At 38.4% G+C, this 15,832-nt stretch overlaps 1 protein-coding gene across 1 annotated transcript in view; it reads left to right on the forward strand.

The window, feature by feature from the left end:
* The window catches only part of glra1 (glycine receptor, alpha 1), a 118,865-nt gene extending 104,193 nt beyond the window's left edge, over positions 1-14,672 (forward strand). Inside the window, exon 13 of the mRNA XM_044127358.1 lies at positions 10,118-14,672. Coding sequence (XP_043983293.1) covers positions 10,118-10,402 — 285 coding nt within the window. The 3' untranslated portion in view covers positions 10,403-14,672. The remainder of the gene's footprint in view (positions 1-10,117) is intronic.
* Positions 14,673-15,832: the final 1,160 nt, after the last annotated feature.

A 15,832-nucleotide genomic window follows, 5' to 3' on the forward strand; every position in this document is an offset into this window, starting at 1 on the left:
ATGGCTTGGCTTGAATTGGCAGATATGTAATTCAGAATTCATGCTTCAGTGCCGCTGTCCCTGCCTTGACATAAATCCACTGCTGCACCTCAGCTCATATTTCAGTGTTGAACGTGAGCCTGTCGCTGCGATGCAGGTAGCTGCAGCAGATGAAGTGGTCCCCGTTGTGCTGATTTCTGTGGTTTCTACCCTGCTGCTTCATTGATTTGTTAGTGCCACTGATAGTCCAGAGAGAGAGAGAACGGGCCGGAGCAGGAGAAGTCGGACTGAGGCTGTCTGGTTCAGAAGGCTGTCTAATTAGAAAGACGGAGCAAGATGGCATCAAAGGAACAGATACTGCAACCCCGAGAGAACAAAAAGGCAGCACGGCCCCCCTCTGAGCATGGAGGCAGAGTGACACCCCCCCCTGCTGGGAGTGCAAAGCAACTGTGCAGGGATCAGATCAATAACGCTGCTCTTCCTTGACAGATCGGGCCGCCTGGCAGCAGCTCGCGTGTTTAATACAGACAAGCTCTCCCTACTGAACGAGAGAGTGATCTTCTTCAGGAATCAAAGAGAAGTCGAACATGACTGCCTCTCACCTGCACTTCAATCACTACTGTCTTTACTTGCAGAATCAGTGCTATTATTGCTGGCAACGCCCAGAATACAAATGTGCATTTTAACACCAGGATAGGTTTTTACTAAAATACATAACTTTATGAGCATTATCTACTGGATATTAAAAAATAATAACATCGTAGATTACAGCATAAACAGCTGCATTTAATATCAGTCTTATAACTCAAAGACAAACACATCTGATTGAAATGTCTGCATTACCACCTCAAAACTAGCAGAGCTTGTTCTAGCGGTGCAGAACAAGCTCTGCACCGCGGCTATCCCAGTTCTAAACATCTCATTTAAAAATCAACCCCTTGTTCTACACTTTGCTTCGTCCAGAGGGTCTGAACTTTCTGTTCCATCAATAAATTACGGTAAATTTGAATATACGATCAAAAGTAGTTACTGTGTGCAGTTTAGCGATATAAGTCACACTTCAAAAGGTAAAGGACGTCCTGAAGAAGCCAATTTTAAATGGGAATGTTTTTCAAAAGAAGCATTTGTGTTTTTTTGGCGTTATGTTTGCTGTGTAATACACTCATAGTCATACCGATACCTAAAAAGGCATAATAAGTAGTTTTTCGTAATAATTTTTATCGTTATTACAATACTAATACAAAATGTGGAGATAAAATTCTAAGTTCACATCGCCCACCTCAAGTTTCAAGTGTTTCAAGACTCACATCTGACTTTTACCTCACAAATGAGACTTGAGCATATTTAAGCTACTGCAGGCAGATGACTGTCCTCACTGACTGTCCTCACTGACTTCCTCACTGACTTTCTCCTTCCCAAAGTGAGAAACTGGAACAATCTGGAGATCAGGCTCTGTTTTCAGCTCACATTTCTCTGCGAAAAGGGCTGTGGGTTTAAAGAAATGGTCAGTGGAAAGTGACCACAGATGCCATCGCAGTGTTTGAAAATGACAGCCTCTCATTAGGGAACCTCACTTCCTGATTGATCGGCTATAATCGTCTTGTTAGCTGCGATTAGGTGGGGGATGCTGTACATGCTGGTTTGCTCAAACTGCCTTGATCTCTCCGGCTGTTCGGCAGCTCAGAGAACAAAGGCAGATAAGAGCGCTCAGAGATTAAGAGGCTTGCCGAGCGGAGAGAGTGAAATCAGCCTCCAGACTGACAGGTCGGCAGTCAACTGGTGTGAAACACTCTTGTGGTCTCCAAATTAAACAGGTGTTTAACTGTTGCAGAGAGTATTGCTGTTATCAGGAACTTTTTCTGCACTGCTTTTTCTCTCTGCTTTCTTTTTTACAACTCAATTTTACCCAAATCACTTCCTTATATAATGAAACCTGTCACGTGCATTTCAACCCTGACAGTGTCTTGTATAAGTAAGCAAACGTGAACTTATGCTAAGGTTTATACAAATGTAACAGATGAGTCTCTTAAAATTGGAATGTTTGGCCTTATTCTTCAAAACGTCTTTGATTGCATCCACGTATGCATATCATCCAAACATTGTAACGTCTCAGTGTGAGGAAGTGAACTCACACCAACCAGCTGTGCATGTTGAACAAGCTCTGCACCGCGGCTATCACAGTTCTGAACATCTCAACTTGACGTTCTTGATGATTGAGAAAACTACTCTTTCTCAATCAGAGATTCTTTGCATCAAATCTCCTGCAGATTGCACCCTTTTCTGCACCCTTTTACTTGGAACTGACCATTTTTAAAGTTGACAATAACACGTTTATATGAAATCCTGAATTGACGGTTTTGATCTTTCAGCAGGATTCTTCACCTGCTCTAATAACATAACATTAAATCAGCTGATGGCATTATTTTCAGGAATTTAATCAGCCACTAAGTTCTTGTGAGATTTCTTTCTTGCATTAGCCTTTTACATGGCATCTGAGGCTTATGTTTTAAAGCCACCCGATGACCATCAGACGAATTCCCTCATAGAAGACTTTTATATGAGCTTTGTGATTAAAAGTTGTTAACTTTGTTAATCTTGTGGGTTGTACCCACTGCTATTGTGGGAGTGGAAGGTAGATCCATATAAATACTTTAAACATCCCCCTGTGGAGAATTATCCTTTCTCCAGACTAACTTCTTGATGTATGAGGTTGAAAAAGAGTCAGTGAGTTGAATTCATGAATTTCATTTATTAATACCAAAATACAGCTGGTCTATTTCTCATGCTACCTTTAGGAGCTAGCAGGACAAAATGGGATCAAGCAACAGTAGGTAATCCCATTCGTTAGCCTCTATCTAAGCTACGCCCTAAAGAGGGCGTTCCCTAGTGTGTCACATCCTTTAACTTTAGGGTGCTTCCTCACATGTCATTTCCTTTAGCTTTAGCTTTGCAACTAGCTGAAAGAGATAGAAGAAAAACACAGAATTATTTATTCTCAACACCCCTTAACCAAGCCTGTAGAGATGAGATGGTGCAGACGATGGATGGATGACTTTAGATGTTTCTGCGTTGACTCATCTTTGTAAAATTCATAGTTTTCAGAAAATAAAGGCAAAAACATAACCCCCACTTCAGCTGCTTCAAGCTCCAGTGAGCACTAAATTGATGTTAAATCTGGAATTAACGTTTCGTACATGCAGCTGAAAGGATTGTGGCGTCCCTGGATGTTGTTCAGATCTGATGGGGGAACAGAGAGACGGGAGAGGAGAGAAAAAGAACAGCGCAGCAGATCATGTGGATAATCATTCCAGGTCAGCGGCTTGATGAGCCAGAGACATTAACACAGCTCATGCAGGCAGAGACTCCAGTGGAAACCAAAAGAGAGAACAGGAAAAGCAGGGAGTGATGCATGGAGCAGTACATTATAACCATGTGTAGAGATCTGAGCAGCCAGGCTTTGATTCACGTCAGCTACTCAGAAACATCTCCTGAGCTGTAAAATAGGCATTCTTGGAAACTCCATAAGCATTCCAGGACTTCATCCCCCGTCTGATGCATCTCTTGGTTTCAGTGACCTTCATCTAACTAATTAAATTTGCTTTGACACCAGAATGAATGAACCTTAATGACACAGGTTAATCTGCATTTATGGCTGTGGAATCTCTTCATCCAGGCCACCTATTGTCAGATAGTTTCCATCTCGCATTGATTACATAATAATCACATCATTGTAATCTCTTTGCATTTTCTTCTTATAAAAAAAGAAAAAAAAATTTAACTTATTCTCTTGATGATGTAAATTTGTCACCTACTTGCTAACAATTCCTATTTGCTAACCAGTGCATCTTCTTGAAGGATTGTGCAATTTATACGTCACATTTAAGGTAATTAGGCTCTTTAGGAATTTAATATTAATAATATATGACTTCTTGTTTACCTGGGGAATAAAATTTACTTGACACAGTTGCCCATTTCTCAAGCTTCTCTCTCTTTCTCTCCCTCGGGAAAGACAATAGGACATACCTAACACGTATGTGTTCATAAATTCAGAAATTATGTTAAAATAAAATCTACATTCAGATTAATCATTACCTTTCAAGTCCACCGTTAAGCATGTTAGAGGATTTGTTATGCTGTGGGCTTGTTTCTCTTTTAGAGCAGGGAAAACAATTAAAAACACAACTTTGGTTGTTACTTCTTTCAACAGGACAATGATCCAAAACATATTACTAATTATTAAATTAAATTGCAGCACATGAATATTAACCTGTCTCCAAATTCTCAGCAACAGTGAAAATACATCATCATCCCACACAGATTGAGAATTGAATCTGTTGAACTGCAGATGAAGTCAAATTAAATTCAAAAAGCAGAATGCTCTGTCTGAATGCATCCTAGTTATTCTGTCAGTTGCAGAGAATTCACTGAGTGTTGAAACATTTGTCCTGAAACATCTTAAAAAGCTTCAAATGACTTGAATTGACACCAGAGGGAGGACAAGAACAAAGAGTATGAAGGACAGTCAGCGGTGAATTTACCAGACCAAAGGCAAGCTTAAAACATATTCCTTTCCTCATCACTCATCTGGAAACGCTTGCAGAGGGAAATTATGAAGCAGGAAAAGGAATCCCTCCTCACGACTGCTTCAGCAGAGACTGATTCCAGGGCTAGTTGTGGCTGACGTGTCCTCCGAGTCGTGTTTTATGCAAATGCAGGTCTCTGAAACAAGGATCCAAGGGTAATGTTTGCAGAGGAGACGGCGCACGCCTGACACCATTCTCTCTCTGCTTCCAGCTAATCTGTTCGATTAATCACATCTGCGACGGCACGGATACAAATGCTTCAATTACGACCTGAAAGCATGACGGATGAGTGAGCAGAGAGGTTCTGTTGCCGTCTTCTTCCCTCCTCTTCCAGTCTATTTCTTTCTACTTTATCCTTTGTCCTGTTTTTGTAGCTTTTTGAAAAGACTTTCATGCTCTCAAATGTTTTTATTAAACCGAGAATATTTCATGTCTTTAAGTCTTTTTCTCTATTCACTATTTAAAAATACAGTTTTGAAAAGACTAAGGGGAGAAAGGAATAAGAAATGAAATTTTTAATAGAAGTGTAAGTATATATTTTATTTAAATCACACTTAGTTCTTGTTTCAAGACAAAAGGATAATAAAATTCACAGTCAATGCTAGATAACCAGCTGTATTTGAGTAGCAAGCACCATGGTCATAGTGCCACCTTCATAACTACAGATTTAACCAGTTGCAGCTTCTATATTATAAACCCATGTTATGAAATGTGTTAGTTGCATATTTAAACCTACTTAAGATTGCACAAGGTACGGGACAAACATTTTAAGAAGATGCTATTATTCCTTACAATGAATTTACTTTTGTTGTGTAATAATAGTGAGGTATTTGAGAAGTAATTCTATTTCTCTGTAGGTCTTGTGCTGTTTTGATTTCAGTTGGTATAATTATATAATTTGTTGGGTCCTTATTACTTATCTGTCCTTACTGGACTCTTTTTAGGTACCCCATAGTAGTACCAGATTGGATGCTCATGTTCACAGGGAATTCAACAATTCAACAAACCTTCCTCAGAGATTATGGTCCATATTGATATGAAGGCATCACACATTTAATGAAGATTTTTCAGCTTCACATCCAGGATGAAAATATCTCTCTCCGACATATCTGAAACTTTTTCTATCAAACTGAAATGTTGTAACTCTGGAGGCTGCATGAAGCTCATCGTTCATTTCGAGAAACCAGTTTGTGATGAGTTGGCCTTTGTGACATGGCAACTTTCCAGAAGCCTGTGGTCATAAAGGGATGAACACAGCCAGCAACAGTTGATATTATGAGGCTTAAAGTGTGTCAAGAGAATATCCCCACCATCCTGAAAAAGATGGGATCAATGCTTTGATGTTTACACCTGAATGCTGAAGAAATGAGACTCCCTGAACCAGGCTACATTTGTCCAGTCTGTCATTGGCTTATTTTGCTGAGACTGTGTGAACTGCAGCTTCAGTTTCCTGAGTTAGCTGCCAGGAGTGGAACACAGTGTGTTTTTCTAATGCTGAATCAACATGTTGGGCATTCAAAAAATGGTATTCAACATGCCTTAGTTGTAGAAACTTATTTTGGCGTTATTGTTGGTTTTCTCTGATCTGAAACCACTCTGCCCAATCTTTTCTGATCTCATATAAAACATATTTTCAGACAAACTGTCACTCATTATATATATTTCAGCATGTATTTTACATTCCCTGTAAACTCAGAAGATGGCTGTGTGTGGAAATTCCAGTAGATCATCAATTTCTGAACTTATCACACCAGCCAATCTGAAACCTAAATGCCATCCTATATTCAAAGTCACGTAAATCTCCTTTTGTTCTCATCTTGACGCTCAGTTTGAATTTCAGAAAGTCACATTCACTACATAGAGTTGGCTAAATGCACCTGATAAAACAGACGTTGAATGTAGATTTAGAGATATTCAACCCATAAGCTTTTCTCAGGACATGGTTGGCGGTTACATCAAAGTATTTGTATTATTAAAGGCGGCTTTGCACCCAACGAGTTTAGGGTGTATCCTGCCTTTTGGCAAATCGCTGCTGGAGATGAGCAACACTGTGAGCATAAACAGTTGGGAGAAGAATAGATTGTTTGTTTGCAACAGAAATACATTATTTATGTAAATAAAACATAGACCTTGAAAGTGCATAAATTCATTTAATGACAAGACTTTTTATCTTTTGTTGCACACCAGAATGAGACAGAAAAGCAAAGTGAGATTTTTCCAAAGCATTTATCTCCACAGTGATTTACTCCTACCCCTCTACTCTCCCATGGGCTGTTTATGGTTCTTTCTATGTTAATGGAGATATTTTACAATGGCTCACGTGATCCACCCTTTGTATTTTTCTGGCATTAACGGAGCGTCTGCGTCCGATTAGGAGTGCATGCACGCTCCTTCTTCCTCTCTTATTGTTTTTCACTGCCTCTATTCATTCTTTTCTTCTCCTCCACCTCCTCCCTCTCTCTCGACAGTTCTTCTCATTGCGCCTCCTCCTCACGTCCCTCCACCCTCCACATTAATCACATGGCAGGGAGAATAAAGCGGAGCATCTGTAATAGTTTCGCAGCGTCACTGAAGGACGGGCAGAGGTCGACTAGCGTCGCGGCTAATGCGTAGACGCCCTGTGTATGTGTGTGTGTGTATTAACGGTAATAGATGACTTGGTGTGGACGCAAGGACAGAACGGGGACATTGCTTGCTAAAAATGGATCACTACCTTGTGGTGCAACATACATAAGTGTAAATGCACACACCTCCTGCTACACACAAACAATTGAATGCTAGTCATGCAAGCGCCACACACTGGGACAAGACATTCCCTTCTGATTTCAGTTTAGTGATCTTTTTTGGGAATTTATTGGATATTTAGCCTCTTTTCTTCTTCTGGATGGTAGCGCCTGAGTCTAGCACAGGGGTATTCAGCTGTCGTTTTTTATTGCTAGGTTGATTTGTTGTTGCTGCAGAGGTTTTGCGTCACTTAAGCTCCCTTGCTGCCAGCGGTTGCTTCTGATTTAGGCATCGGACGTGCTAGCGTGGTGATCATAAAATTCTTTTTTCATTTTTCCAGTTCAAAAGGGAATGGTTAGATTAGATTGGCTGTTGGAAGGACTCCCCAAACTGACTCAAAGGGACAAAAAGAAGAAAAGAAAAATCATGTTGTAAACATCCAGACTCCAAACAAAAAAGAGGACATTCAGTCACCTCAGGGATTTTCTTTATGTCATTTTTAAGCTGGTTGTTTAAAGGCTGTTTGCGGTGTTTATTCTGGAGATAAAGCTTCCACAGACAGCCCACGTTGATGTTTGCTACAAACTCTCTGAAACAGATAAGGACGTCGATGCACCTGCTGTAATGAAAAGGCTGGGTGACAATGCAGATAACATTATCAGTATCTCATTGCCCTTGGGTGAAAATGTCCCGTGCATGGCGTCACCTTCAGTGCTTCTCATGTCAGTCAATCGAATCTATTCAAACACCTCAAGTCACATCCTCACTCCCCTAGACTGGTGAGTGAAACACTTTGTGACTTCTAGCAGGACGACACAGCAGTGTGACATCTGTGCTGTGTGTAGCCTGACCCGTGGTGAGCTCTTCATTCATTAATCCACTCCACAGCTCAACCTTTGCAAAGCTTTTGGCCACTTGTGCAGAGCAAGAGGAGTACAGAGATACAAAAAACTATGATAAATTCAGCAATTTATTACTGGACGACTTCACTAAAGAACTGTACTACAGGGCATACCAGACAAAGTGCACACACCCCTGTTAAAACATCTTAGTGAAGTATGAAAAAGTCAGAAAAAAAGTCTTGCAACTGTTTCCACTTACATTGCAACTATAGTTCTTTAGTACTACTGGTCTAAAGAATTATAGTTTGCTGGTCTTTATAGACAGTACTACTTGTTTCAGTTTATCTAACAAAGTTTAATATCAGATAAAAATAAACTGAATAAAAGTAAAATAAGGTTTTCAAATGGTGCTCTCATTTCTTACCTTTTGTTTGAGAGCAGAAATGTGATGTTATTTAACACAGGATGCCAAAAACATCTTTTTGGCAGATGTCCTCTTTTGTCTCATCAGTCAACATGTTTCCTTAACGTCTTTGGGATCATCAGGATGTTTTTGGCAAATATGAGACGAGCTCGCGTGGCGTTGTGAAGTAATCACAATTTTTGGAAAGTCACCAAAGCCTACACTACACCCACTCCAATCTCATGCCTCACTGTAAAAGCCTCACAGCTTCTACACATGGAGTCCTTGGACCCTACTCCCATTTCAACTCTAATTAGCCTCTTTTTTCAACAATACTTAGGGTGGTTCAGGTTTGTCCTGCTTACTTTGAAAGCCATTTTAAACACCAGCCAAACATCGTAACTTTTCCATTTCCCCTTGGCCAGCAGTGGGTTTTATCTTGGAGCAACTCTCATAGAAGCCATTTTTGACCATAATGTTTGGTAATGTTGAATTTTGAATGATGAACTTAACTTCATGTGCCATTCTGGGTTCTTTTGTGACTTTCTGGATGAGTTGTTTATGTGCTCTTGAAGTAATTTTGGCTGACCACCACTAATGTTGTTTTCTGCACCTCCATGTTCTTATACATGGGTTGATATCCGTTTCCTCACTGCAATATATCAGCCCTTCTTGGATTTTTGTATTTATTTGACACCATCCAGCCTATTTCTTGTTGTCAGACAGATTCTATTAAAATGTTTTTTTGATTCTACAGGTGTGGCAGGAATTACGCTTTGGTTTATTTAGTGAAATCAAGGTTAATTCATGATTTAACAAGCGAAGCCATTAAATTTTTCACATAACGCAGGTTGGTCTGGATTCCTTTTTTTCTTAATAATTGATATCTTCATTTAAAACTAGATTATACTCAATTTATTATAGCTGTTAAACTTTGTTTGATGATCTAAAACTTGTAAGGAGGAAAATAAATTTCCCAGGCACAAAAAATGAGTTAAAGGAGAGCTTGCTGCTTTGTCTAATCAGCTAATTCTTGTTTCTTAATGTAAACAAACAATATGATTTTGACATTTTCTAACACTGTAAAACAAAATAACTTCACCTAAATGTGAGAACAGAACTTTGTACAGTTTAATTGTATGCAACGTGCAATACGATTCAAAACAAGGGAAATGAAAGTCACTGGCACATAGCAACAACATCTAACCGATGATGATGTGGCAGGACTGGTCAAAATTCAGCATCAATCTAATTACAATGTGAATTCACAACAATCAGCTACAATGAGTAAAAATAAACAATTTACAATTTACTTTTTTTGCAAAAATAAACAAAAATGACCTTATGATCTTGAAAGCGCCTGAATACTTCATGGACATTGTGCTTGAGCTGAGACAAGATGCATAACTGGGCATTGATAAATTAAAGCATAATGGAGCCTTAATCTACTGTAAAGCAGACAAGTTTTTGATGCATGTTTCTGTTGGTGACACTTTCTTTGCTGTGTCCCTGAACTCATAAAGAGCTCTCAACTGTGATGTTTTTTCTCTAGTTCCTAACAGCCTGAGTCTTGGCCTGTGTTGCAGGAGGAGGACCCGGGTGACGGGCGCTTCAGCTTCCCCGGGTACGGCATGGGTCCTGCCTGCCTGCAGGCCAAGGATGGCATGGCCATCAAGGGCAACAACAACAACGCCCCGACCTCGGCACCGCCCGAGAAGAGCATTGAGGAGATGAAGAAGCTGTTCATCAGCCGGGCCAAGCGCATTGACACAGTGTCCCGCGTGGCCTTCCCGCTCGTCTTCCTCATTTTTAACATTTTCTACTGGATCATTTACAAGATCATCCGCAGCGAGGACGTCCATAAGCAGTAGCCGAATGGAGGAAATGGGCGACAGTGACGTGAAGCAAAGAAAGCAGCAAAACAAATTGAAAATATGACACAAAGATGACTCCAAAGCAGATATTATTGCCCCTCTTTTCCAGCCATACCTCCTGTCCTCTTCTTTCATCCTCTTTCTCTTTGGTCAAAGATTTGCTGCTTTTTGTGGCCCCTCCTTTGAGCCCCATTTGACCAAACCGTTTGAAGCTTTTTATTGCTTTTTCCTACCTTTCTTGCCCTCGTCCTGAATCCCAGACCCTTTTTCCTGCCTCTTTAAAACCCCTCAACAGTCCGGACCAGTGCAATAGCAATGCAGTAAAATGCATGATATATGAATGTGGCAATATACGAAGAAGAAGCGTGAAAAAATAATCCTAAACTTTCCAAGACACACCCAGGAAACCGTTTGGGAGCGAATGGACTGGAACAAAAGCAGACAAAAAGATCTTGTATTTAATTTTAGCTTTTTTGTGACGACAGAAATATAATTCTATATGGAAATATGACGTAGGGATGGGGTGGGAAAGGTGCAAGAGGCATACAGCAGTGTAATATAGTTATTTATCATAAATGGAAGATATATGGACCATGTCTCCAAGGACGGACTTCTGGAACAAAGGATGTTTTACCCCCAAAAAAGAAAAGAAAGATGGCGGTTCAGTGCTTCCACTAAATTAATTGATGCAAGGATCATGCATTCTATATATCTAGATTTGCTTCAAACATGCATTGCAAGCACTTGTCAAAGCTTTCCCTCCCTCCTGCTGCCAGCCCCACAAAAACTGCAGAGACACTTGAAGTTTGTCGCTACTGCTGGACTAAGAAAATAAAATGAATACAAGACACAAAAAAAAATAATGGACACCCAGAGCTGATTAAGACCTATGATCAACATCTATCAGTTCTTAATTACTTTCACTCTGCATCTTTGTGGTTTTTTTGTTTTGTTGTTTTCTTTTCTTTCTTTTTTAAAATATAAATACTAATTAATATATGTGCCAACCAAACTTGTCACTTGTGGCTGTGCGGCGCTCGTCATCTCTGACTTCGTCACCTGGAGGGAGGGCGAGCAGTTTGATGTCTTTTGTTTTGATCACTGATATTTCAGTTCGACGCCATTAGCCGAAGAAAGACCAGCTCGATCCTTGACCGGAGTAAAAAAACGCAGATTCTGATTCGTTTTCCTTTGCTGTATTGGTTGGGACTGAAACATTCACATGTTTACATCTTTGTGCTTCCTTGCTTCAACCCCGCCTCAATGTGACGCCAACATCCCCCACCTATCCTGATCCTGAGCAAGAGGACAAACGTCTTAAATCATACATAAAACATTGAACTTTATGTAAATCTTATCCACATGGACCAAATGTACCTGTGAACTTCATGGAACTGCATCACACACACACAGAGTGCAACACCTGGATTTATTTCACCACACTGGATGGGATTTGATCAGTGAAACTGGTTGATGTGATCGATTGATAATTTTGCTTTGCACCAGGCTTCTCTATGCAATGATCAGTATATGCAATTTTAATTTTTACTTCTTCACTGCTCTTCCATCTCAAGTGGTTACACTTTAACGATTAGAGGTGAGAATGCCAAGGTATTGACCTCTTTAAGGCACTTTTGGCCCAAAAGCATGCAGATGCCTGCATGAAAAACTGGTCTGTAAAAAGATATGGACTGAGCCAAATCTAACTTAATATTAAGATTTTCCCCATGTTTAATGCACAGAAGATTATTATGTTTGTTAAGTCATCTGCATATTATACGCAGAATATCCCTAAGTGCTTTTATGCTTTGAAAATGTTAAAAAAATGCTACAATTCTGGGAAATTACCAGTTTTTTTAGCAAAGAAAAATCTAAAATTTACCTTATAGATGTAGTTACTGTTGTAACGTTATTTAATAAAGAGATTTATTTATTCTGATGACATAAAATGTCTTTTAGCACTTAAAAAAATAAAAATAAAAAATGGCTCAAAGTTATATGAATTGAGGAAAATCACTGGCTTAGCATCATTAGCCAGGAACAGTATTTTATCTCTAGTTTTGTTGCCAGGTTTTATTCATGAAAAGTAAGACCGATCACTCATTGTTATCATGCTCTAAGAATGATACATTGACACACATACGTTATATTTTTAGAACTAGTTTCAGATGCTAATTTTCTGTATGGAACTAAAAAAAACATGGTGCCCTGGGAATATTAGAGCCTTTTGTAATGTTCCTGTTATCTGCTGTGTACATTTGAAGAATACAAGGTTCACTTCATAGCCAGCCACATTATATTTATAGCTATATTTAATTATAGAACACATTTTCTGAAAATCCTAAAATAGATCTGATGGTATAGGTTATCTGTCATATCCAAAATCTGTTGTATCCCATCATGAATATATCCCAGGCTTTGTGAATGAAGGTATGTGAGACTGATCTGAAGGGCTATGCCACTCATTGACTCCATTCTGATTCTAGATATTAAAATAAAAAGTGCCATAAAAACACACATCACCCAAAAAGCTATGCATTTCATCCAAAATACATTTTTCTAAAACTTGTTCTCCTGGACCTCTATGAGTCTTGGTTAAATTTGTGTAGGTTGTGCATGTTTCATTTATAACTGAAGGCCAGGTTGCAGGGGCAAGACATTAAGCAGAGATTCCCAGACCTGTCTCTTCCCAGTTACCTCCTACAGCTCACCTGGAGGACGCTTGGAGTCCAGAAAGTCCTTGGCCAACCCAAACCCTAATTCCAGCTGACACCAAAACCATCTTGATTAGTTTCAAAGTAATCAAATAAATCCTGGAAGGTTAATTTTAGTATTATAAAGTCCCAAAACAAATGTATATTTTATGCTTCCTTGGATATTTTTCAACATATAGCCTACTGGCAAATAGCTTTGCAGATGAGAACTTAAAAACATATTGTGGGATTTTCACAGAATCATTTGATTTGTTTAATCAAAGTGGCAGCTTCTGTGAGACAAACAGTTTCGCTTTAACATATTCTAAAAAATATTAATTAATTATTCAAAAGACAAGAAAGTTCAGTCTTGGGCTAATCTGGAACTATGGAATCTAATTCTTTATCTCTGCGTGTATTAATGTCTCTGCCTTTCTGAATAGAACTGAAACCAGAATAAGAAACCTCAGAAACGGTCTCCGTCTCATTAGAAAATAATTTTTTCTTCTGTGCCATAAACACTCCAACTTGAAGCACTTGTTCATGAGCCAGCATCCGTTTTCCTGGAGCACACACACGTATCTTCTTGTGCCATATCGGGGTTGAATATGCAACCAAAAAACAATGGGAATACAAAGAAAATGAAAACTGGACCTACAAGCATATCATGAATTTTTCAACCACTTTACATGATTCATGAGCCTTTCCTCTGGCATCGCTCCTCTGTGTACCATAACTTCTTCATCATCAGCCTCATATTATTGTATTAGTCATTGATTATAATGTAATGGTTGGAGTTACAAATGGTATAATATGTAAAAAAAAATAATTAAAAAAAATTGGAGTTTATATTGCATCATATTGAAAAAGAATAAGAAAGATAAGTTTATCAAACTTTAATTTCTAGGCTGGATTTTAAAGAAAAACGGTTTAATATTTTGATGGTTATTAATTTTGAGGAGTTTTTTTGCTTGTATTTTAGTGTATGTATTATACAATCTGATGCCCAGAGGGAAAAGGAAAAATACAGTGAAACCTGTGCTGAATTAATGGAATTACTATTATTCATTTACTGATCTTCTTTGCAAAAGTTGGAATGGCCTTAATTTTGCTTTACCTGCTTCTATTGTGTCTGGCACAAAGTGCAGCTCTTTTTAATTTGCTAAATTTTTGATGCTAATTATGGCGCTTATATAAGCTGAGAGTGCACATCAAAGCAAGGTGAAAAAGTTCTGCAAATTCTGTTTATTTTTCATTAATCTGAGAAACTATATTTTGCATGAATATAAATAAAAATGGCAGATATTTTGGCTTGTACAAAAAACGTGAAGCAATTTGAAGATGAAAAAAAGAATGTACTGTTCCTGCTGTATCTGTATATATCTGAATATTTATTAAAAAAAAATGTCATACTACTAATTCTATTAACGATTAAAGGTTTTCTGGACAAAAATCTCTTTACCTGTTTTTGAACATTGTCAAGATTGTTGGAGTTGGATCTTCTGCTTTCTGTTACTCGACTCAAGGATCTGTGTAATCATTAAAGAAAAACGTATTAAAAATCGCAAATAAAAGCTTCCTGTCAGGTGTCTTTATTCTTTAAGGACAGTGAGACTCTGAGTTTCTGCTCAAATTACAAGCAATGTAACTTAACCCTGTCTGATATTAATATTTACTGTTTTCTGATTCAAATTAAAATTTGTAACAAGCAGTAGGCATATAGTATCTAACACAAGTATTCACAGCTCTTAAGCTTTTTAACATTTTGTCACATTACAACCACAAACTCTAATTTGTAACTGTAGGATTATATCTCGGTTTTCTAAATTGCTTCTTCTGGAAAACTCCTTTTGGAAAACTCAATGTGGATTTTATGGTTTTCTCATGGTTCAGAAAGGTCAGCAGGGGTCACTATTTTAAAATAAACAACTTTAATGGTTCTGTTCTACACTCAGAAAGTGATCCTAATGGCCACTATATATTAATCCTGAATGTCAACAACAATATTGTCCTTCTTGCCAGTGTATATGGATATAATTCAAAACCTGAAAATGATTTCTTACTTGATGGATTATAATCTAGCTTTCTACACTGATTATCAAAATACCCAAATGCTCTGATTTTAATGGGAAGAGATTTCAACATTGCTTTCCCTACATCGTTGGCCTCCAAGTGCTAATAATACTTCTTCTGTTAACTTGTCCTCCTTTATACAAAACTTTAATCTCATAGATATATCCATCCATCCATCTATTTTCTGTTCACCCTTGTCCCTCAGTGGAGGCGGGAGGCTCTTCTGAATTTAATTCCCAAACCTAAAAAAGACCCTTCTGATTGATAATTGGCATCCGATCTGCCTTCTTAACAATGAATATAAAATAGTAGCTCAGATTTTTTGCAATGAGGATGAAAAGTGTTCTTAACCTTATAATTGATGAAACTCAAAATGGTTTCATGACACAAAGACATACATAGCTAACATCAGTGTTGCTAATGTTGGATCTGATTGACTATGCAGATTTGTGCCACAAGGACAGCCTTATATTATTAAAAAATAGAAAAGCCATTAAGACAATGGATATGAGCTCTTACTTTAATATCTTTGAGTTAACTTTTTATTTATTTATTTGCTTTTCGATTTGTTTGTGCTTGCTATATAACACCCTGGCATTATTGTCTTGTCTGTTTCGTTACTCGTCTGTGTTGTTAAGTTTGCTTGTTTGTAAACCCCTTC

Source organism: Gambusia affinis, linkage group LG09 (assembly GCF_019740435.1).
Source record: "Gambusia affinis linkage group LG09, SWU_Gaff_1.0, whole genome shotgun sequence".
NCBI lineage: Eukaryota > Metazoa > Chordata > Actinopteri > Cyprinodontiformes > Poeciliidae > Gambusia > Gambusia affinis.